At 41.1% G+C, this 25,015-nt stretch overlaps 2 protein-coding genes across 4 annotated transcripts; one reads left to right on the top strand and one right to left on the bottom strand.

Moving 5' to 3' along the window:
- On the bottom strand, positions 1–19,683 carry SKA3 (spindle and kinetochore associated complex subunit 3). 3 transcript variants are annotated; one of them, XM_019447991.2, is made up of 9 exons: positions 19,533–19,683; positions 16,118–16,179; positions 15,823–15,988; positions 12,261–12,672; positions 9,571–9,656; positions 4,089–4,174; positions 2,322–2,525; positions 444–574; positions 1–130 (listed from the first exon to the last, which is right to left on the bottom strand). In XM_019447991.2, exons 1-8 carry the CDS (start codon positions 19,633–19,635, stop codon positions 446–448), a joined length of 1,248 nt encoding a protein of 415 aa, XP_019303536.2. In that variant the 5' UTR covers positions 19,636–19,683; the 3' UTR covers positions 1–130; positions 444–445. The 3 variants fall into 3 exon arrangements, with proteins under 3 accessions (XP_019303536.2, XP_019303537.2, XP_019303538.2); XM_019447992.2 differs by lacking the exon at positions 2,322–2,525; XM_019447993.2 differs by lacking the exons at positions 15,823–15,988; positions 16,118–16,179 and having other exon boundaries at positions 19,533–19,682.
- A 140-nt stretch (positions 19,684–19,823) lies between these two features.
- On the top strand, positions 19,824–20,870 carry MRPL57 (mitochondrial ribosomal protein L57). The gene is made up of 2 exons (XM_019448000.2): positions 19,824–19,904; positions 20,112–20,870. Exon 2 carries the CDS (start codon positions 20,117–20,119, stop codon positions 20,423–20,425), a length of 309 nt encoding a protein of 102 aa, XP_019303545.1. The 5' UTR covers positions 19,824–19,904; positions 20,112–20,116; the 3' UTR covers positions 20,426–20,870.
- Positions 20,871–25,015: the final 4,145 nt, after the last annotated feature.

The following is a 25,015-nucleotide window of genomic DNA, read 5'->3' as shown; positions in this document are numbered from 1 at the left end:
TCTGTGTCCGTGTTCATCTTTACTCTGGGCTGGTTTGGAAAAAGGGGGAAGATGTGGGGTGACACGACGAGTCCATCCCGCTCCGCTTCCACCGCCTTCTGTTCTGTGTCTACAAAACTTGCAAAGTTTTCTGCGAAAAGATACAAAGTTTAAGAAAAATCCATGAGCTATAATAGACATCAACACCACAAATGACAGAACACTGTGACTATATATTTTTGCACTTAGAAAATCGTGTAATATAGATGCCCAGTGACATCATCCTACTTGCTAGTGTGGGGATCTGAACTGCAGGGACAGCAAGCTCAGTATCCCGAGAGCCAGAGTTGGGCTGTTAACCTGTTAAGCTGGCAAATGTCAAAACGTTTTTACTACCATCTGAATGCTCATTTGTAAGTGTCTTCCTCCAATAACACAGGTGATTTCTCTGGAATGGCGCCTACCTTCACCAGTTTTCTTTGTTGCCAGCACCTCGGACGCTCGGTGCTCCGTATTTGGCGAGGAACGCTTTGCCGGGTGGCATGGCTCTCACTGCCACTGGAGTAGCTAGGTTCGAGTTGTATTTTGATAAAATCTGAAACAAAACAAATTCCTTTTTATCAAGTCCCAAGAACTACACAACAAACTTGGAAGGTGTTATAAAATACTCAAGAAAAGCCAAGAAAAGGGGCTCGGCTCAGTCGGTTAAGTGTCCGACTCTTGGTTTCGGCTCGGGTCACGATCTCACGGTTTGTGAGTTCGAGCCCCACGTCGGGCTCCGTGCTGACAGTGTGGAGTCTGCTCAGGATTCTCTCTCTCCCTCTCTTTCTGCCCCTCCCCCACTTTCTCTTTCTCAAAAATAAATAAACTTACCCCCCCAAAAAATCTTTAAAAAAAAAAAAGCCAAGAAAAATGTAAAAATATGGGTTATTTGAAACAGTAATTTTTCAGCAGCACAGACATTCAACAGCAAAGAAAGGATGGAGTTTGAAATTGAACTTCGATGTAGAGGCCTGACTTCTGAAGCCTTCTAAAATGTACTCTAAGATTAGTGGAAGTACAATAAGCAGCAACATATCCCCAAGAGCAAATTAAGCCTTTACAACACTGTCAGGGAAAATATATCTAGGAAAGAGGCAAAATATGTGCTCAAAAGAAAGATGATCAGCTATTACAGATTATGAAAAGGAGACTCTGAAATATCAGCTATGATTTCTTTTTCACAAAGAGGTGATACATGAAATACAAGGATCCCCTCCTTTCACGTAGAAATAAAAAGGAGGATCGACCACAGCAAAGTAGACACTCTAGATAAACTCCTATAAAGATAGAAGACGCTCACCCGATTTTCTAATGTCCAGGAAAACAGAGAAGACTGAAAACAAAGGGTAGCAAATACTTTCTTGATATCACAGGATGAGTCCGCTCTCCTGGCATTTAGGTATTATTCCAAGTAGCCACGGCTCTCCACAAGCTAGGTAGTTTGCGAGAACGGTTCTGAACGACTCCACTTGCCTAAGCGACAGCTGCCACTCTAACTTCTATTAGGGTGGGGATGACTGGTGGTGATGGGGTAGAGTTGGCAGTCCTTACAGATCAGTAGTAGACTAGAGGTAAGTGGTGTATAAAACAATCAGACATTCTTGGGGTGCCTGGGTGGCTCAATCGGTGAAGCGTCCGACTCTTGATTTCGGTTCAGGTCATGATGTCACAGTTCGTAGGACAGAGCCCCGAGTCGAGCTCTGTGCTGACGGCACGGAGCCTGCTTGGGATTCTTTCCTTCCCTCGCTCTCTCTGCCCCTCCCCCGCTCACGCCTGTGCACTTGTATGCTCTCTTATAAATACATAAACATTAAAAGAATCAGGTATTCTAACATGTAAGTCAGTGTTTCTCAAACTGATGTCCAAGATGTCTCAGGTTCAAGAAACACTGAAATGTTATCCATGATACCCTACCCTGGAGAATGGGGGGGTACGTGGCCTTTCCGATTTTGCCAGCCATACCTCCAATGGAAAAAATGGTCAACGTGGCAATGGCAGCTGAACAATTATTATAAAATATTATAAGAAGACATTTCAGAACATGAAGTTGAAGGTAAAGAGAAAATGCACCATGAGGAAATAAAAGTATGATGAAATCCTGAGCTCATGCTCAGTCTGAAGAGCCTTATCCAGGTACTCTCAGAAGGGACTGAGAGCCCAGAATTCGGATTTTCTCAGTACACAAACCAGCACATTAGCCCGATGAGAAATCAGACGGTTTTTATAGTTTCAGGTCGTTAATATAAATGTCTAATTTTGAAAAGAATGTATCAGAAAAAGAAACAGCCTGGGAAAATAACCTGAAGAATATCTTCTGGAATGGTAGTGACTTCTGGAGGTGTAGGTGTTCTCAGCAGATTCTCGTAAGAAGAAATTACGGGAGAAGAGGGATCCGCAAAACTCTCAAAACACTTCTCCGAATTTAAAACTAACGATGTACAGTCTTTCATTTCCAAATCGTTTGATGAACTATTTGTTTCCGATAATGGGTAATTTGTGGATCCCTATTGAACAGAATAAATCATTAAATTACGATGGCATAAAATACAGTAAATAAAAATTAGTCAATTTTAGTTCTGTCGCACAAAAATGACCCGCTCTTCCTCGACCGATTACTAAAGAAAATGGAGGAAACAAAGAAATGGCACATGGAGGACAAAATACTCTCTTCTTACTAATAAAGGCTAAGCTACAGCTTATTATGAAAACTAAACGGGCCCGACTGAACAAGGTTAGAGGGACTCACCCACCCAGTTTCAGGCAACACTAAGCTGTCCCAGGTAAGAGTAACACCATGGATGAGCAAAAGTGTGACCACACGCCCTCACTCTTGACACAAAGAAAGCCCGTGTGAGCTAAACTTAGCATGCAATTCGTGCTAACCTGACCAACCCAGCAAATCACCTCCTCTCTCTAGGGGCAGAGTTAATAGAGTCACACCAGCAGGGGGCCTTCCACAAGAACAGGAACACAAGGGGCGAATTCACTGCAAGTGGCAAGTACTAGCAGGGGAGAGCCTGATGGGGACTTCAACTGATACTAGTATTTTGTCCGTCTAGCTATTCCGTCCAGTAGAGTAGCAACAAGCCACACGGGTCTATTTAGATTTAAATTGAAATTCATCAAGTTTTTAAAAGTGAAAAATCAGCTCCTCAGATGTACTAGCCACATTTTACGGATAGCCCGGTCTACTGTGTTGGTTGTCTTAAGTGTTCATAGTGACTTCAAAAAAGGGAGGAGGTATGATTATATTAATTTGTTCATCGAGTAATATTTGGAAAAAGCATAAAAATTACCCATGAATCTGTGACCTGGAGACAATCACATTTTGGTGTGTTTCTATCCATTCTTTTATTTTTTTCTTGAAATAAAATATATATATTGTGTGTGTGTGTATGTGTGTGTGTGTATACATGCACATGCATGTCATTTTCCATCATTAAGTATTTTTAAAACATTCTTTTTATGTTCTTATCTGTGCTTTGACACATATGTTAGGGGTGCCTGGGTGGCTCAGTGGGTTCAGCATCCAACTGTTCTTTTGGCTCAGGTCGTGATCTCATGGTTCGTGAGTTTGAGTCCCATATCCGGCTTTCCCCCGGCCCTCTCCCACTCTCTCTCTCTCTCAAAATAAATAAATATTTTAAAAAATAATAAAAACATATGCTAGTAACAGAACACCATACACACCCTAGTGGTTTGCTTCTATGCTACCACTTGACATCTAGATCTTTCCCATGCTTTGCTCTTATAAATAATGCTGTTCCTTCCTCTATAAACTCCTTGTTATAATTCTTTGTGCCAATGTACCTTAGAGTAAATTCTGAGACACAGTTGAAGGGCATGAAAATTTTAAAGCTTTTGCTATATGCTGCCAAATTCCCCTAAATTCCCCTCTAGAAATATGTAAATGTACTCTTAAAGGCTGCAGTAGTCTAAGTGGTTTTTTTTCCTTTTTAACTGAAGTATAGTCGACAGACAATATTAAAACAGACTGCGTCTAGAAATAGTAGCGTATATAGGTCATCAGGAAAAAGATCAGAGCTTTCAAGGTTATGGAAACGTACCAAAGCTATACTGTTCTTTGTAGAAGGAATTTTCAAACCAGGAGTGCAGAACGTGGGTGCCAAGGGGGAATCTGTATAGTCGCCATCTAAGAGACACAAACAATGGCATGAAAATATACATTTGGAGATAAAGTTGAGGGGCACCTGGGTGGCTCAGTCGGTTGGGCGGCTGACTTCGGTTCAGGTCATGATCTCACAACTTGTGAGTTCGAGCCCCACGTCAGGGCTCTCTCAACTATTTAAAAAAAATTTTTTTTTAATGTATGTTTATTTTTGAGAGACAGAGTGCAAGCAGGGGATGGGCAGACAGAGAGGGAGACACAGAATCTGAAGCAGGTTCCAGGCTCTGAGCTGTCAGCACAGAGCCTGACATGGGGCTCAAACCCACGAACCGAAAGATTATGACTTGAGCCGAAGTCAGATGCTTAACCGACTGGGCCACCCAGGCATCCCAAGATTTCAACTTTTACGTTACAGTCAATATAATTTGTGTACTTTATGTTTAAGAACTCAAGAAATTAGCTACAGTGTGTGCTTGACTAGACAGGAAGAAACAAAACTTCATATTCGCTTATCATCGGCACTAATAAAAGTTCAGCAAGGCTGCAAGGTGTAAGGGCAATATACAAAAACAAAAATCAGTAGTTCTAGCAAAAGAGCAACAAGCAATTAAAAATATAATTTGATAGAAGATCTTTTTTTTAATATGAAATTTATCGTCAAATTGGTTTCCATACAACACCCAGTGCTCATCCCAACAGGTGCCCTCCTCAATGCCCATCACCCACTTTCCCCTCCCTCCCACCCACCCATCGACCCTCAGTTTATGAGAGAAGACATTTTTTATAACAGCAACAAAGAAGACAAGATGCCTACAGGTAACTCTATTAACATCTGTATGAACTTTCTGGAGAAGATCAAATTTATAAAGAAGAAAAGAGGGAGGGAAGAGGACAAGGAGGTCACCTACCTTTTTTTTTTTTTAAGAAAATTTTTTTTTAACGTGTATTTATTTTTGAGACAGAGAGAGACAGAGCATGAACGGGGGAGGGTCAGAGAGAGGGAGACACAGAATCTGAAACAGGCTCCAGGCTCTGAGCTGTCAGCACAGAGCCTGACGCGGGACTTGAACTCATGGACCGCGAGATCATGACCTGAGCTGAAGTCGGCCGCTTAACCGACTGAGCCACCCAGGCGCCCCTGGTCACCTACCTTCTAAGACACTAGGATTTACTCTAAAGCCATAACTATCAGAACAAGAAAGAGACCTCAGAAACAGAACCATGTGTATACAGACATTTAATGACTCTCACACATAGTATGATGAAAGCAGTCTTAAAAAAAAAAATCAAAGAGAAAAAGTAAACATGTTAGAATAATGATCAGACTAGGAAAATTTTATTATGTCTAAAAATCAAGTGCTGGGAAAGATGGAGAAAAAGGAACAGAAACACTGCTGGTGGGAATCATAACAGCCACTCTTGGGTGGCAATTAAGCATTTTCCAGAATACGGAAGATATGCATCACCTTTGATCTAGAAATGCCACTCCTAGATGTAACACATGTACGCAAGGAACAAAGTCATCAGAGCATTGCCTGTAAGAGTAAAGAAGTAAAAAACAACTACCCCTTAATAAGCAAATGAATAAATGACATTTGGCTTATTCATGTAGCGCTTAAAAATTAAGATGAACTGGATTTACATGGAGTGAACGAAAAAAAAAACCAGTGACAAAATAAAAATTGGATGTTGTAACTTAAATAAAATTTTCAAACAGCACAACTATACTTTAGAACAATCATCACTTTAGGGGAGGAAGGGAAGGAGAATAACGGAGTAGGGATTTAGCTTTACGTGTAACAGTAAAAGAAAGATCTGAAGCAAATGTGGTACGATGCTAACATCTACTTAATCTGAAATCTGCCCGGAGACAGACACGTGGGACTCTAAGACGGCCTCGGAAGGGGCAGTGGAACGGAGACAGTGCATCAAGCCGAGCGCCTGGAAGACCAGTGAGGTCTGCGAAGCAGGAACTGGAAGATGCTTGCCCAGTGGCACCGACTCCAGGGGAACGGGATGAAAGCAAGTGAGGCTAAAAGTCGAGTCTTTGCAAGAAACGGAAAACCAGAGTAGCAGCTGCAAACGGTGTAGAGTCGTGGGTTCTGAGCTCACTCTGCGCGTCCAGTGCAGGCGACCTGAGTCAAGCAGTTAACATAAAGACGTGTGCGATCGGTAAGCCCGTGGGGCCTTGGCTGGGGCAAGCGTGAAATGGTTCCACAGGACTCCGTGACAACCCATGACACTGAAAACAACTTCATCTGAGAGGAGTTAAAAACTAAGAGCCTGGCAATCCCTATCAAAATAACACCAGCAGTCTTCACAGAGCTAGAACAAACGATCCTAAAATTTCTATGGAACCAGGAAAGACCCCGAATAAGGAATCTACTCCCGAAATCGCTGTTGCACTATATGCTAACTAACTTGGAGGTAGATGAAAAAAAAAAAAAAAAAAAAAAAAGACGAAAAGCCTGTAAGGAAACACACCTCCAAGAAAGAGAATCAGAGCAATAAACGAAAGTATTAACACCTTAAACAGTTTTCCAAATACATGTGTCTAAAATGTTCAGAGATAAAGGAAGGCACAGAAATCATAAGGCAAGGGAACAGGATTACGGAAGGGGAAAAAAAGAACAGTCACATCTGAAGGGAAAAACATGTAAGACAGAAAATGTAGTCCCTGGAATAAAAATTCAATAGATTAAAATAATAACTTAGACTCAGTATAAAAGAAAAATAGCAAAGTGGAAGAAAGTTCCAACTAAAGCACATGGTAGCGTAGAGAAAAGGAAGATATCAAAGGGAAGTTAACAAACCAAGGAGACTGAAGGAGAACATTCTAAAATCTGTTACAGAGATTCCAGGAGAAAAAAATTGAAGAATTAGGGAAGAGGTAATCTTATTAAAGAGAGAATCTCAGAGTATTTTCCAAAATTGATGACCTGAGTTCTTAGTTTGACAATCATACCAAATTCTAAACGCAGTAAATAAAAACAAATAAGCTTATTTTAAAATTACAGAGAAATGTAGAATATCAAAGATAATGACAAAAATCTTACGACCGGGAAGAAAAGACCACAGATCTACACAGGAAAGCACATCAGGCCCACAGGACTCTGCTCATCAGGAATGGGCACCAGATCACAATGAAATAATTTCTGTATAAAATTTTGAAGAAAGTCAGCTATCTATCGTCTATTTCCAGTTAAATCACCGTTCCAAAATGAATGACAGAGAAAGAAAAAAGAGATCTTCAGACACAAAACCAGAGACCACTTCTCCCAGACGAGAAGTATCCCAGAGAACTGCTGGAGGCTGTGCTTTCACAAGAAGAAAACTAGACCCAGAAGGAATGAGTGGGATGTAAGAAGCAACAGTAAATAAAGAAAAGGGTAAACAAATGACGAATTTTCACTAGGTATAGACTCTAAGAATCATACTAAAGGTACTTTTGTGGCATAAGAATAGACTCAAACTAAAATACGATACAATCTCTCTTAACAAGCCGTCACTGAACCAAAGTTCTAATGGATAAACCTAAGCTTGCCATTCCCTCCGTCAAATACACTGCCTGTGGTATACGGAAGTTTTTTCGCCAGTAAGCTGTTCTTTAAAAACTCCCTCCCGGGGACACCTGGGTGGCTCAGTCGGTTCAGACTCTTGATTTCAGCTCAAGTCACGATCTCACGTCCTGTGAGCCAGCCCACATTGGGCTCTGCACAGACCGCGCACAGCCTGCTTGGGACTCTCTCCCTGTCTCTGCCCCTTCCCCGCTCGTGCTCTTTCTCTAAAAATAAATAAACTTTAAAAAAGATGTTTAAAAAAAATCCATCCCACTTCAGAAGTAATACACAAATATTCTCCTAGATCATTTCCTTTCCTTTTTTTTTTTTTTGCTTAAAGTTCATTTATTTATTTTGACAGAGGGAGAACATGTGAGATGGGGGGGGGGGGAGAGAGAGGGAGACACAGAACCGGAAGCAGGCTCCTCACTGTCAGCGCAGAGCCCCACGAGGGGCTTGAACCCATGAACCACGAGATCATGACCTGAACTGAAATCAAGAGTCAGATGCTTAACCGACTGAGCCACCCAGGTGCCCCCCGCTCATCATTTTCTAAAAAGTTTATGCTCCACTGGGAACTGACTCTTGGTGTCTACGAGACGGTGGTCCACTCTCTCCCTCTTTGGTACAGACAGGCTCTTTCCCACAAGCTGAGCTCTAAGTTTACTACGAGTCATTTGTATTTCTTCACACCTGTTGATGCCAGAAATACTTGTTAATTTAATAACATAAGTTAATATTATATGTCAGTGAAATTAGTACAAAAAGAATTTTTCTGAAAAGACGTTCCTAAGTTTGGAAGACTTGATAAAGACAAGTTACTTTTAAAAATATGGCAATAGGGGCGCCTGGGTGGCTCAGTCGGCTGAGCGTCCGACTTCGGCTCAGGTCATGATCTCACGTCTCGTGGGTTCGAGCCCCACGTCGGGCTCTGTGCTGACGGCTCAGAGCCTGGAGCCTGCTTCGGATTCTGTGTCTCCCTCTCTCTCTGCCCCTCTCCCGCTTGCACTCTCTCTCAAAAATAAATAAACATAAAAAATTTTTTTTTAAATGTGACAATAAATTTGACAGAGATTAGACAATTATAATTAATCAAGAAATCACAAAACTCTAGAATGTTTTCTTTTATATTTTTGTGAAAACTGATGTTTTTGTAGTTGGTGGGACAAATATGAAAACACTGTATGAAATTTTTCTTTAAGTTCTTGTAGTATTTTAAAAAAACAATTTGAAATGGTAGCTACTGTATTCTAAGTGTAGTTTATGTAAGAAAAATAATGTAGAATCTGATCAATGGGCTGAAGCTAAATTTTAAAAAAAGGTACTGTTGATTCTGTATCAGAAGTTTGGTGAATGAATATATATTTATGTTTTAAGTTAAAATGTTAGAAACAAACAGGCTGGCAAATATTTTTTTTAATGTTTATTTATTTTTGAGAGGGAGACAGAGACAGCAAGCACACATGAGCAAGGGAGGGGAGAGAGAGAGAGGGAGACACAGAATCCGAAGCAGGCTCCAGGCTCTGAGCTGTCAGCACAGAGCCCGTCGTGGGGCTTGAACTCACGAACTGTGAGATCATCACCTGAGCTGAAGTCAGACGCTCATCCGACAGAGCCACCCAGGCGCCCCAGATAAATATTGGCTATAATCAGGAAAACTATGAAAAGCATACCGGAAAATTCTCTTTCTCTAGTATGAAATCATGCCGCACCCAATGGGACAGAAGTTTACATAACTCAATAGCATGAACTGACAAGACGCAGAAGGACGATGGGGGTGTCTAAGATGAGAGAACCATTTTTGTACAAAGATAATCTAGAAAAAGGATAGCTGAGAAGTAATGTGATTCTTATACTCACCATTTTTTTTCAACTGCTGGATTATGAGGCCAGGAGTAGCAAAGAAATGATTACTGGTCACCGGTTCTGATTCTACGGCCTCCTCACTGGCGTGATTCATAGGGAAATTATAAGGTGTAAAAAAAAAAAAAAAAAAAAAAAAAGTTAATATTGAACCTCTGGGAAAAAATTCAGTCTTGCTATATACTGTCCAGTGTAGGCAAACATCCAGTTCCATTCTGTGTGACACGAGTCCCATTGAACTGTGTTTGTTTGTTTTTTTAATTAATGTACACACATGGCTCAAAAAAGGTTATGAACCATTTGGTATTGACAGCCTTGACTGCGAAGCAGGCTAAGAACCCCTGACTTAAGGGAAAGCTGTACGTTTAACTCATCAGTTCAAATACAGGAGCTACATAGTTCATGGTTTCAAAACCATAAAGTGGAATTTTGCAACCAGTTTACAGACATAAATTAAGAACTTGTCATTTTTTTAGACTAAAAAAGACTGATCCCTGTCATCTAAGGATGTTCTAGCCATTTACTCAGATGTCTGCAATATGAAGAGGAGTATCATCAAGTAACTATAAGATGGTTCAACTAACCAATTGTCCTGGCATAATTTACTGAATAATTTTTACTTCTGTAATATATATATTTATATGTATCTGTATATTATATATTTTACTATTCGGTCATATTCCTTCATTACTATTATTTTTTGTTACTATTTCACTACTCTTTTTTTTAAGATTTTATGTTTTTAAGTAATCTTCACACCTAACACAGGGCTCGAACTCAAGACCTCAAGGTCAAGGGTTGCATGCTCTTCCGACTGAACCAGCCAGGCACCCCCTTTTTAGCTACTTTTTTTTTATTTTAATTTTTTTTTCAACGTTTTTTATTTATTTTTGGGACAGGGAGAGACAGAGCATGAACAGGGGAGGGTCAGAGAGAGGGAGACACAGAATCTGAAACAGGCTCCAGGCTCCGAGCTGTCAGCCCAGAGCCTGACGCGGGGCTCGAACTCACGGACCGCGAGATGGTGACCTGGCTGAAGTCGGACGCTTAACCGACTGCGCCACCCAGGCGCCCCAAGCTACTTTTACTTATTATTCTTCCAAGTAAATTTTAGAGTCATTTTATCATTTACTTTAAAAAAATCCTATCGAGGCTTTGTTGTACATGCACATCTATAAATTAATTTGTCATGATTAAGCATCTTAACAACATTTAGCCAGTCTATCAGGATGAAGAAAAAACATTATATTCCCCACTTTTTCCTTTACTTAACCCAGAAATATTTATGGTTTTTATCATGTAGATCTTTTTACCCACGACTGGCATCAGTATTTCACTTTTTTATTGCAAATTTGAATGGATTTTTTTCTACTCCGTTTAGGAACTAGTTATTAATAAAATATAGGAAAACATTATTTTAAATGGTTAACTTACCACTATATAAAATACATCTTCTATGAGCCTCTTTCTTGAAGTTTGAGATGTGAATTTTTTGAGTTGCCCATGTACAAAACATGGCCTAGAAATACTTGTTACTGGCCAGAGTTATCAAGAATGATGTTAAATAATGGTGACAGATAGCTTCACTATTATTAGATACTTGTAATTTATCATGTTAATGAAGTACTCTATTTGGAGTTTGACCAAATGTTTTAAAGGAACGGGTATCAAATTTTACCAAATCCTTAAGGCACCCAGGTGGCTCAGTCAGTTAGGCATCTGACTCTTGATCTCGGTTCATGATCTCACAATTAGTGACATTGAGCTCTCTGACAGCACAGAGCCTGTTTGGGATTCTCTCTCTCCTTCTCTCTTTGCCCTTCCCCCATCTGCACTCTCTCTCTCTCAAAATAAATAAACTTAAAAAAAAAAATTTTATCAAATTCCTTATTGGCATCTATTAAGATTATCCTTTTTTCCCTTATTAAATCCAATCATTAAAATGTATGTTATGGGCTTCAAGTATTAAACTATCTTTGCATTCCTGAGATAAGCTTAACTGGTAAGTTATCTACTATACTTGTAATATTCTGTGAATTCAATCTGAGTAGTTTAATTGGGACTTTACCTTATTATTCATCAAGTGGACTGGTTATAGTTTTCTCTTGCATGCTCTGTCAATGTGTGTATCAAGGGTATGTCAACCTCATAAACTAACCTCAGTGTTTTTGGTCTCAGATGTTTTAGAAAAAGAACTTTTTAAAGTAGGTTTCACGTCTGCCACGGAGCCCAGCGTGGGGCCTTAGTATGGGGCCAGAACTCACGACGCTGAGATCAAGACCTGGACTGAGATCAAGAGTTGCACACCTCACCAAGTGAGCCACCTAGGTGCCCCCAAAAAGAACTTTTTTAGGCTGTGCTCCAATAAAACTTTATGTACAAAAAATAGGGAGGAGGCTGGATTTGGCCTGTGGCGGTAGTCTGCAGACCTCTGATAGTGACAGTTCTTTTTCAAGATGATTATTTTCAGGGGACCTGGGTGGCTCAGTTAGTTGAGCATCTGACTATTGACTTTGGCTCAGGTCACGATCTCACGGTTCATGAGTTCAAGCCCTGCAGTGGGCTCTGTGCTGACAATGTGGAGCTTGCCTGGGATTCTGTCTTTCCTGCTGTCTCTGCCCCTCCTCCGCTCCTGCTCTGTCTCAAAATAAATAAATAAACTTTTTTTTTTTTTTAAAGCGGCTTACCTTTTATTCTCCTTCATATTTTTAAGTCCCATCGTGTAATCTTCATTCAAACACGCAGTACAGTCAGAGATACCGAAGTGTTCTAATTTAGGAGTTACACACTCAAAATCATCCATCTTTAGGGCACATTTTGGAGTTTTTAGTACTTTAACTACGGACTGCTTGGAAGATGGAGTTAAAATTCTGGGCTCTTCTTCATGGTCGTTTACTGCCTGTGGAGGGTTTGGTGGAACTTGGGCTATCATGTACCGCTCAAGTCCAAAATCTGAAAGCTGGGGACTCCGTGGAGACTTCTCAGAACTAGCAGTGCTTGGAACAGCAGGATTGGACAGACTGTCCTTGACATCAGGCATTTGGACATTTTCATGCTTCGTGGACTCTGAGTCAGAGTCAGTGATTTCTTGTTCATCCGCTGTGAGGAAAAACCAAGGAGGTCGTATTCTGGTCAAACATCAAACCACAAAATCCCAAGTACTAAAGCCACATAAAATAGCTCCATCTGAAATGTCCCCAATCAGCAAAAGTCCTGATTCCCTCTTTAGTCTCTAAAGTTTTATTTCAACTGTCCCTGTAGGAAATTTCTGACCCAGATCCCATTTTGCCTACACATTAAAGAAGGAAAGTAAACTAAAGTATTAAAAGATGAAAAGTAAATGCAAATCAAAGTCCAATATCCTTACTCCCCCAGCTAATGTGATTTACCCATCTTTCTTAATGAATTCTGGAACTATTTTCTCATTTGATGACATTAACTACAGGGTGGAATTAACTATGATCTAGATTTAACACAAAGTATAACATTAGTTTAGAGTATTCATTTACAGATGCCTAAGTTAAAAAGGAAAGACTGTCACACCAAGATAAGTTTTTATCCTTCGTCTGGAACGCCTGTATCAAAAGTCTGGTTGAGGAAAATAATAGGAGAGCATTAGAAAGATCTGTAGTTTCTCAACCCCGAAAAGGTCATATCTGGCTCCAGACCCCATATGGTTAATCACCACACTGTACATTTCAAACTAAATAATTTACTAACAACTGTGCTTTTCCCCCACAATCCTTTGCCATTTCCTGCATACATTAATGGTTAGTGAATTTGGTGTGGAACCCAAGTTGCAGTTAAAAGGTCCAGGATAGCACTATGATGCCAAGGAACTGGAGAAGGAAAACCACTAGCTTTCAGTGTGAGAGACAACAGAAAGTCAAAGAGGATAATCAGAAAGAAGATATGTGGATTTGGCCAGGATCTGGGCAGATAACTTAAATGACAGGGTTTCAGTGAGATAGCAAGGTATGGAGAGTGGGATGGGTATTAGGAAAGCGTGGGACAAATGTAAAATGTGTAGCATGAAGTGGAGAAGAAAAATGAACCAGTAATTAGGGTAACAAGAAAGGAAGAGAAAATGGAGGGGGTGAGCTGAAGGAAGAGAAATTAAAATGTGTTTAGCACCCCCCATGGGACAGGCATTTGAATGTTTCACCCCAATTAATTTTCATATTAACTATTTCAAGCACAAAACATCTTAGGATATTTTTTGTTTTTATAAAGGCACCAAACAACATTTTGGAAAACACTCAGCTGATACAATGTAAAGAGCCAAAACTTGACCTCACATCCTCTCATTCCAAACGCTACCATTTGTTTAAGAATAAGGAGGGAGGGAGTTACTACAAAGATCTGTTTTAGCCAACCTTGAATACATATCATTTGGTTGCTAAATTAGAAATATGAATTGGAACAACTGTACTTGCTGAAGGAGATGGGAAAACGTTTCTCCAAAATGCCTTGTTTGTTGTATTCTTTTTAAGAAGAAAGTATTTGTACTTTTGTTATGAATCGGAATGTATTTTTGTTAAGTCTGATAATGGTCTTTTTTGTTTCTCTTCATCTTTTAAAGGAAAGTCTATAGTTAGAGTTAGATGGGGTCTATCAAACATTGGTATAGATCCCTGTCAGAATCTTTTGGGTCCAAAGGAACAGAAAAGGGATGAATTTAGGCTGTACATTTAGTTAGCCAGCGAAGAGATCAAACAGATTGGAGGAAGTGAAGAGGTGCACGCTTTCTCTTTGAAGGTAGGGTTTTCTTTGTTCTGACTGGCAACAGGAAACAAAGTAGGATAGGATACTGTTTTCGCATGCATGATAAACCAGGATGTGTTAAATATGGAGTATGCACCATACCAAAAAAAAAAAAAAAAAAGGTTATAGACTCTGGTTTCCTGGCTTTGGGCCCTTGGAAGAGCTGCTCATTCACAGCGTTCTGTTTTGGCATCGTGCTTTCTGCTTTCTGTTAATTCTGAGAAATGTTAGAACAGCTACCAAAAACTTATCCTTGTATTTATCACAAGGCAGTCACTGATAAGATTAAGAAAATCATCGCGATATCACTGCCTCGCAGGGAGTTACTATCGTCCCCATTTTGCAAGTGAGGAAAAAGCAATTCCGAGAAATCATCCGAGGTCACACACCTGTAGCAACTGCTGGAGCCAGGACTTGAATCCAGAGCTTGTTCACAGTAAAGTCAACTGAATTCTTTGCACTGCACCACGCAGACTGTTTAACATACCCTCCACACAGATCCCCAGTATGTATTTGCTGAATGTAATTAATGGTTGATTTGTGTACAAAGATCATTCTCATAACGGAAACAAAGACACTGAAGTATACTGAAATTAGTCCCTCACAGGTGTGGGCCCAACAAGAGTTGACACCAGGTGATTAACATGCCAGGTACGATTCTAGACAAACTTTATGTCATTCCATCCTGCTGCAACCTCAAAGGTAAGGAGTATTAAACGTCTGCACTCTATAGATGAGATTCGGAGGCACGAGGTTAGGTAAGTGGTCAAAGATAATACAGTAAATACAGTCAACGGTGGGATTAGAGATTTGCATTCAGATGGTCTGGCTCTACTTCTAAAACACCATGTTATCCTACCCTTCGTTACAACTGTAAAACCTAAAAAAGGACTTGATCAGTTTATACTGCCCCCAATTTCTTGTTCTACGGAAGAAAAAACTGAGAACAAGAAAAATGAAATAGCATGCCTTACCTCCAGTCTCTCGGCTATTTTTGGCAGAGCTGACTAGAAACCAGCCATCCTAAAATCACGTGGATCTATCTTGTAGTCTTCTTTAACGTTTATTTATTATCGAGAGACAGAGAGACACAGAGCATGAGCAGGGGAGGGACAGAGAGAGAGAGGGAGACACGGAATCCAAGGCAGGCTCCAGGCTCTGAGCCGTCAGCCCAGAGCCCGACGCGGGGCTCGAACCCACCGACCGTGAGATAGTGACCTGAGCCGAAGTGGGTCGCTTAACCGACTGAGCCACCCAGGCACCCCTCTTGTACTCTTCTTTAATCTAGCATTTTGGAAAGGAGAGGAAGGACTGTCTTTGTTTTGCCACCACCAGTCAGCACTGCATCCAGCACACAGATTGATGAATAAATGACCACACATGACAAGCCACATAATGGCGGAGCCAGAACCAGAGTAACCGTAATCACGCTGCCTTCCTTCTTTAATACTAAAACAAACGCCATAAAATGCAAATCATTCACACCTGAGCTCTTCTTGGCACGTGGATTATATCCATACTTCTGGAAAAACTCCGTTATTTTCATGATATCCATTGAATTTTTTTTCATTAGTACTTTTGTTGCCTTTATGAAACCAATGCTTTCTTGACTTTCCAAACTTGCTTTATCAAGAAGAAGAATGACATCGTCCTTTTATGAGGAAAAAAAGTACATTATAATTTTTCTATCAAAAGACTTAGTCTTAAGACTAAAAGACTAAGTCTATTTATTTAAAAATTACCACACAAAGATGATAAATTAATATTGCAGGACCGATACCTTTAGAGTCTGGACTTCAGAAAGAAGGTCATATAAAATTCTCACTGGATAATCTTCAATGTCTTCAATATGAACAGAGAAAGGAAAAAATGCAATAAGGAAAAAGTACAATAAGGAAAAGGAGGAAAAAGAATAGAAAATATAATTTAGTATTGTTTCTTAGAATTATAAAATCCTTGTAGATATTTATCATTTGTTTCGTATCAATTACAAAGTATTACAGCCTTTGTTTTAAAAGTTATTAAATTATCACATCCGTACAAAAAAGTACAAAAATCCTAAGTATATAGCTTGATCAACTTTCCAAGTGAACATACCTAAATAATTAGCACTCAGATCAAGAAGGAAAGAAGGGAGGGAGGGAGGGGAGAAGGAGGAAATGTAATTCCACCTAGCAATTTTTTTATAACGAGCACTTTTTGGTTCCTATTTTTAAAATCTCTGCCAATGACAACACTTACGTTTTCTTCTAAAAACTTTATTGTTCTGCCTTTTGCATTCAGAGCTACAATCCTCCTGGAATTGATTTTTTTTTTTTTTTTTTTTTTTTTTTTTATATGGCATGAGGTAAGGATCAAGATCCATTCTTATTTCCAGGTCCAACTGACCTGGCACCATTTATCGCAAAGACATCCTTCATCCACTGTACTGTCACCTTTCTTACTAATCGGTTGCAATATATAGACTATACATCATGTAAAAGCAGTTTTTTAAAGAATTATATTTCTCTTTCTAAACCATGCCTCCTTTGAAGATCTCCTTTCACCTGTTGAAGCTGACCAATTTTTCTTTGGGAAATGCAAGTCAACGTGACAGTGATACTTCATACCTACTAGAAGGACTATATTCAAAAGACAGGTAATAATAAATGATGAGGATGTGGAGAAACCGCGACCTTCATTCATTGCTGGCAGAAATGTACAATGGTGCATCCACTTTAGAAAACCATGTGGCAGCTCTTCAAAAAGTGAAACATAGGTTTGCCATGTGGCCCAGCAATTCTAAGTGTATACCAAAGAGACCCGAAAGCATAATGTTCACCGGAAATGTTCACATATATTCATAATATCTAAAAAGTGGAAACAACCCAAATGTTCATCAACTGATGAATAAACACAATGTGGCGTATCCATACAATGGAATATTATTCAGAAATATAATGGAATGAATCACTGATACATGCTGACACGGATGAACCTTGCAACATCAGGCTAAAATAAGTCAGTCACAAAAGCCTACTTTTGTATGATTCCTTTTATATGAAATACCCAGAATATACAAATATATACAGGCAGAAAGCAGATTAGCAGTTTGCATAAGGCTAGGGTAGTTGGGGATGGGATTATGGGGAGTGGATATTAACAGTCACAGGGTTTCTTTTGAGGATGATGAAAATCTAAACTTACTGTAATGGTTGCACAACCCTGTGAATACACTAAAAACCACTGGACTGTATCCTTTAAATGCTGAATTTTATATTATGTGAATTATATCTCAAAGAAGTTTAAAAAGTCAATTTAATGATTCATAAAAGCTGAAATTTTTTGGTGATCATTTTCTCTATCACATTTCCGTATATATATTTTTTAATTTTTAAATGTTTTTATTAATTTTTGAGAGAGACAAAGAGCACGAGCAGGGGAGGGGCAGAGAGAGAGAGGGAGACACAGAATCTGAAGCAGGCTCCAGGCTCTGAGCAAGCTGTCAACACAGAGCCGGACCAGGGGCTCGAACCCACAAACTGTGACATGATGACCTGAGCTGAAGTTGGACGCTTAAATGGCTGAGCCACCCAGGTGCCCCAATACCATATTTTCTGTAATACATATTGGCCACAAATAGAAGAATCATCCCAACTTTTTCTTATAAAACCAGAAGAAAGTGCAAAATTTGTGTACACGTTAATATGCTGGTAAGAAGGTAAATTAGCACAAGAACCCAAAGTGGCACCTAGCTGGCTCAGTCTGTACAGCATGAGACTCTTGATCTCTGGGTCATGAATTCAAGCCCCACATTAGGTGTAGAGCTTACATTAAAAAAAAAGAAAAAAGAAAAAAAAACCAAAAAATAATAAAATATTAATAGTGGTGTCTTTGGATGGCTGAGTTACAGAAAATATTTATTTTCCTCTTTCTACTTTTCATTTCTCAAATTTTTTGTCATGTACGTATATTGTTCTTATAGTCAAAATAAACATTTTTAAATGGCTGGAACACTATTCATAATATAACAAAAGTAAAAGGAGTCTGTGTCTACAGAGCACGATGTTTTAAGGCAAATTACATTTATGACATTTATGAAATAATCTCAAAACCTGAGCTACTCTTGCAATATTTTTAAATTTTTTTTATGTTTTATTTTTTCTTTTTTTGAGAGAGAGAGAGAGAGAGCGAGAGCGAGCATGAGCGGGGAAGAGCAGAGAGAGACACACACACACACGCACAGAATCCGAAACAGGGTCCAGGCTCTGAGCTGTCGGCACAGAGCCCGACGCAGGGCTGGAACCCACGAACCAGGGCCGGAACCCACGAACCGTGCGATCATGACCTGAACTGAAGTCGGACGCTCAACCCACGGGGCCAGCCAGGCGCCCCGCAACAATTTTTCTTAAATGTCTAATACAAAGGTTAGTGGTGAAGAATTCTGCTATATTAATTTTATTTTTAAGCAGTATTGACGGGTGCCTGGCTGGCTCAATCACAAGGTCATGTGACTCTCAATCCCCAGGTCTTGAGTTTGAGCCCTGTGCTGGGTGTCGGGATTTCCAAAAAAGAAAAGAAAAGAAAAAAAAAAAAAAAAAAAGGTACTCACTAGTATTGACGGGTTGCTGGGAAATATACAGGCATTTACTGCAACTGTGGGCCATTTGGGTGAGACAAAGTCAGTTTACAAGCAAAGAACCGTGCTAAACAACTGCATTTTGTTTAATTACACAGTATTTTTATTAACAGCCATTATGTGACTTGAAGTATATCGTGTATAAATGAGTGTGCGCATTATGAGCTCAGTCTGCCAACTTAATTTACACTTCTATTCTATGCGGTTTCTCCTCCTAACACAGTGACAGTGCTATTTCAGTATTTGCGGAGAGCAAATGTGCTTGGACACAGAACTGAAAACAGCCACAACCACGTACTTGAGGGGGCAGAAGAATAAATAATAAAAAGGTGACACCTGCAGCCCCTCGGGGCCCTGCTGACGACAAACGTCGAGCGTTCTGATGGGTGTGCCACCGCCCTTCCATATCTCTTTCGAAGCACCCCTCGCCACTGTAGCTGAAATAACACACTCTCGGCCGAGTGTGTGCGTTCGTACTGGTGAAGGCCCTTCTGAGCCGCCGCACTCGGGGCGGGCTGCGGGCGCCCGGGCGGGTCGCAGGAGCCGCGAAGGCCCCGACGCCCGACGCCGCACTCACCGCTCTCCTCTCCGTCCAGCGCTCGCTGCAGCCGGGCCGTCTCGCTGTCGAGGGTGATGGCCAGAGACCGTAGCTTCGCGTGGAAGCTTCGGATCAGATCCATGGATAAGGGCTGCTCGGCAGGACGCAGGACGCAGGACGCAGGACGCAGGACGCGAGGGGACCCCACCTCTCCGGGCCGGCCCGCCACTAGTTTGAATCTCTCGGCGCCGGAAGTGTCCCGCCTCCGCGGGGGTCGCACGAGCCCTCTCTCGCGAGAGCTGAAGTCTCGCGCGAAGCGGCAAGGAGGTTCCGGGAGGCGGACGCGCTTCCGGGGTCGCTTCCGGGGTCGCGTCCGCTGGCGCGCGGGGGAGCTCGTGAACGACGCGGCCGGTGAGTTGATGACCGTGTTTCGTTGCTTCGGGAGTCCCTCTCTTTCCCTAGGGAGTCTAGTTGGGCTCCCTGCTTCTTTGGGGGCACGCTCTGCGTCCTCGGGGGTGGCGGAGCGGCAGGAGAGCCGGGGTCGCGCGCGCGCGCTGCTGTCACCTGCGGCCGAGTGCGTAGCCAGTTCCCGGTGCGACTTTCCCCGTATCTCCGCAGGTACCATGTTCGTGACCGCCCTCCTCCTCCGCAATCGCATTCCTGGCAGCCAGTGGATCGGGAAGCACCGGCGGCCGCGCGCCGTGTCTTTCCGCGCGAAGCAGAACATGATCCGTCGCCTGGAGATAGAGGCGGAGAACCATTACTGGCTGAGCATGCCCTACCTCACCGCGGAGCAGGAGTACGGCCACGCCGCGGGGCGCCGGGCGGCGGCCTTCGAGGCCATCAAGGCGGCCAGCGTGTCCAAGTTCCCCCCCCACAGATTTGTGGGAGACCAGCTGGACCATCTCAATGTCACCAAGAAGTGGTCCTAGCCCAGAGCCACCGCCTTGGAGCTGGGCGGGTCGCGGGGCCGCCATCTCTGTGACCCGGTTCTGGAACTGAAAAGCTAACCTCGAGAGAGAAAATGAACCTTTGGACCGGAGTGGTCTGCATGTAGAATATCTGGGGCTCCCAATTCTTTACTACTTGAGAGTCTGATCTCTGTCGCATTGTTTCCTTTTTCTTCATCCTCATAGGAAGACACAGGAGATTTCCTGGGTCACAGAGGATATGAAATGTATTTTGGGTGGAAGCTTCAAAAAAAAAAAAAAAAAAAAACCTATGAGCTATGGTTTGGAATCTGTGCCTCAGTATGAAGATAGTTGATGGGGGCTTTATAAAATGTAAATGAGTTCGCTTACCTTCTGTGGAAACATCGCCTAAACATAAATGAAAAAGTGAAATAAATGAAAATCTGAAAAAGTTCAGTTGAACATACTCCCAAAAACAGCATTTTCTTCTGGGATGCTGCTGAAAGTAGACATTTAAATTTTTTTTTTTTTAATGTTTGTTTATTTTTGAGAGACTGAGTGTGAGCAGGGGAGGGGCAGAGAGAAGGGGAGACAGAATCCGAAGCAGGTGCCAGGTTCTGAGCTGTCGGCATAGAGCCCGACAGGGGGCTTGAACTCACGAGATCATGACCTGAGTCAAAGTCAGTCGCTTAACCGGTGGAGCCACGCAAGGCGCCCCTGAAAGTAGACGTTTAGATAAAGTAAAAGGTATTCATCAGAACTGCGACGTGAAGTTGTATTTTAACAACCTATTTCTGGGATACAATTGACATTACAGGCCACCAGTTGAAGATGTTTGTCTTTTCGAATACCCTTTTTCAGTGTATAATACTGTATTCTACTGTATAATACCCTTTACATGTATTACCCAATCGTATGATCTATGATATTATGAATCGTATGCTATAAAGGGCTTGACTGTTGTATACCCTGTATATTTTACATGTGAAGAAAACTCGTCCAAAATCCGTTCCCAGTAATGAATGTGACTTGGGTTTCAATTTCTGTATAATCTCGATATCTCAACTGCTGTGTTTATATTTGACAACATTTTCAAAATACGGAAGAAAAAGAATTCAGTCCCATTGCCCAGAGGTGAAATAATCATCTTTTATATGTATTTTTCTTGTCGTCTTTATATGCTTTTTGAACACATACTGAATCTATAGGGGTAAATAGAATCTTGAGTTAAAAACTAACATTTAAAGGTCATGATGCATATTGCCAATGGCTTTCCAGAAAAATTGTGAAACAGCAAGACCAATGTATGAGAGTGTGAATCTCATTTGCCAGCATTGACTGTTTTCTTCATTAATGAATGATTCATGGTTCACATTTAATTATCTGCCGTTGGGATGTGTAGGCTGTGGTGCAGACATTATTATTACTTTTTTGATTCATTGCACCTAAAAAATGCCTGCCACATGATAGTTGAATATTTAACCAAGCTGAACTCTGTTATTGATAGGTCATATTCTGTGGTGTATACTTATTGAATGCTTTTTATAGCTCACAAAAATGTCTCTGGTTCCTATGAGCAAGTTAATATCTGTGACCATCTCTTTTCATTCCTGGAAATGGTGACAGCCAATGCTGTTTAGGAGAAAGGTGAAGGAAGGGGGCTCAGGGGACCTTAGAACTGTAACCATTTCACATAAAATCGTTAACTAAGCGCCTGGGCAGTTAAGCGTTTGGCTCTTGATTTCAGCTCAGGTCGTGATCTAACGGTTCCTGAGATTGAGCCCCACGTCAGGCTTTGTGCTGAACAGCACAGAGCCTGCTTGGGATTCTCTCTCTCTCCCCCCCTCTCTTTCTGCCCCTCTCCCTCTCGCAGACACTCTGTCTCTCAAAAAAAAAAAAAAAATGTACCTACTTCTGTTGCTTCGATCTCTGTGTAACTCAGAAACTTTGGAGTTTGAAAAAGGAATGGTTAAGGTGAATCTCAGAGAAGGAAAAAGATGCTAGAATCTTGGGTCTGAAGAAATAGAAGGCAGTTCATGAGAGGAGAGATTTTTATGTATAATCATTGCAGTTGTAAAACAGTCTCGTGAAGTAGTCGTCTCCACTGTACAGGTTAGAAACTGAAGCTCAAATGTCAGCAACACTCACGTTCACACGGCTAACAAACGGTAAAACTAGAATTCAGGACTAGGTTTATCTAAAGATCATACGCATTTTAATATAGTACACTAACTGCTATAAATACAAGGTCACAGCTGTGTTTTAATCACTTCTTGGCCAAAGCGATGCTGTTGAAACATTTGATTTTTTTCCCCGCGAGGCTACAAATGTTAACACCATAGCCATCCTAGAGTTCATCTTTCCTTAACAACAGAGCTCCTTGCCCTCAGCTGATTATAGTTACATGCCTAGTTGAGTATACCTGTGCCAACCTGTGCCTTCTGAACAGTCGCTGGCTTGGATCTGTAATAGAGCTCCTAGGGCTCTGTGTCATCCGGTTGTCCACCTCGCGAATATTAACCTCAAGGAGCTCACTGTCTCACCGGATGAAATGCACAGCATAAGTAATACGGCGTGATGACTCACTTCATGGATACAAGGTGTAATAAGAGTCCAGCGAAAGGGCCGTTTATCAACCTTCCCTGAACAGTCCGGAAAAACTTGAGACGATCTTCGAACGGATGCTTAATTTGCCTGGCAAGCGTGTGGCAGGAAGTAAAGGCAAAAGTAACAGTCTAATGATGAGTCATAGAATTGCCAGTGGTTGCAATGTAGGCTACTTGTGAGTGGGGGAGAAGTGACCGACAGGCTAAGGATGTAAGCAGGACCAGAAGATGAAAGTTCCTGTAGGACACTTTAAGAAGTTTGGCTTTTATCCTGTAAGTAATGGGGAGCCATGAAAAATGCTTGATTCGTTAAATAATGGAGAGCATTGTGGAGAATGGGTTAGTGGAAGAAATGACTAGGAATAGAAAAACCTGGTAGCTATCAAAATAATCCAGCTAAGCACTGAATTTGGATGGCGGAGGTGGAAAGTGGTTAAAAGAATTAACAAGTCTGTGGACATTTGTATTACTCCTAATACCTTGGATCCCTATATGGAGGGTACTTTATCGTTTAATTAGGGTAATTAAAATTTGTTTTAATGTTGGGGCACCTGGGTGGCTCAGTCAGTTAAGTGTCTGACTTTGGCTCAGGTCATGATCTCACCGTCTGTGGGTTTGAGCCCCGCGTTGGGCTCTGTGCTGACAGCCCAGAGCCTAGAGCCTGCTTCAGATTCTGTGTCTCCCTCTCTCTCTGCCCCTCCACTGCTTGCACTCTCTCTCGAAAATAAACATTTTCTTAAAAATAATAATTAGAAAAAGTCTGAAAAAATTGTACAATACCAGTACAGTGAAAACTATAAAGTGTTTGAGGAAAGTCAAATCCTAAAGAAATGGAGATATTCTGTGCACATTAGTCAGAAGAGTCTTAAGGTAACTATGGCAATTTTACCAAAAGTAATCTATAGTTTCAATGTAATCCCATTTTATGTCCCAATAGGTTTTTTTCTTATTTTGTAGAAATTGACTGGCTAACTCTAAAATTCATGAAAATTCAAAGGACCTAGAATAGCAAAAACAATTTTGAAATACAGAAAGTTGGAGGATTTAATACTCCCTGATTTCAAGACTTAATGTAGAGCTTCAGTAATTAAGAGGGTGTGGTGTTGACATAAAGACAAATAAAATGGAAAGTTCATAAATAGGCCACACGTATGTAATTTATTAATTTTTAACAGATACACACAGGAAATGCAGTGAAGAAAGGATAATCTTTTCTAAAACCTGGTGCTGGAACAAATGAGTATTCATATGCAAAAGATGACCTCAGTCTGTGTCTAATGCTAGATACAAAAATTACTTCAGGGGCACCTGGCTGGCTCCGTTGGTTAAGCATCTGACTTCGGCTCAGGTCGTGATCTCACCATCTGTGAGTTCGAGCCCCACGATGGGCTCCGTGCTGACAGCTCAGAGCCTGGGGCCTGCTTCAGATTATGTGTCTCCTTCTCTCTCTGCCTCCTCCCCCCGTTTGTTCTCTCTCTCTTTCTCTCAAAAGTAAATAAAAACATTAATAGAAATTTTAAGGGACGGCTGGGTGGCTCAGTTCGTTGAGCGTCCGACTTCGACTCAGGTCATGATCTCATGGCTAGTGAGTTCAAGCCCCGCGTCGGGCTCTGTGCTGACAGCTCAGAGCCTGGAGCCTGCTTCATATTCTGGGTCTCTCTCTCTCTCTCTCTGCCCCTCCCCTGCTCATGCTGTCTCTCTCTCTCAAAAATAAACATTAAAAAAATTTATTTTTTAATTAAAAAAAAATTACCTCAAAACGGATCATGGATTAAATCTAAAACCTCAAACTTGTATAAAACTTCCCATAGGAAACATAGGGGGAAACTCTTTGTGACCTTGGGTTAGGCAAAGATTTCTTAAAAATGTATGAAGTCATGCTTTGTAAAACCCCAATCTGATGAATCAATTCATCAAAATGAAGAAATTCTGTTCTTTGAAAGACATTCTGCTAAAAGAATGAAAAAAAACTAAAAAGCCAAAGACTGGAAGAAGAATACCTGAT

Source organism: Panthera pardus, unplaced genomic scaffold (genome assembly GCF_024362965.1).
Source record: "Panthera pardus isolate Hobbes unplaced genomic scaffold, ASM2436296v1 HiC_scaffold_1, whole genome shotgun sequence".
NCBI lineage: Eukaryota > Metazoa > Chordata > Mammalia > Carnivora > Felidae > Panthera > Panthera pardus.
Note: the sequence above shows the minus strand (reverse complement) of the source record. Positions and strands in the feature narration are given on the sequence as shown.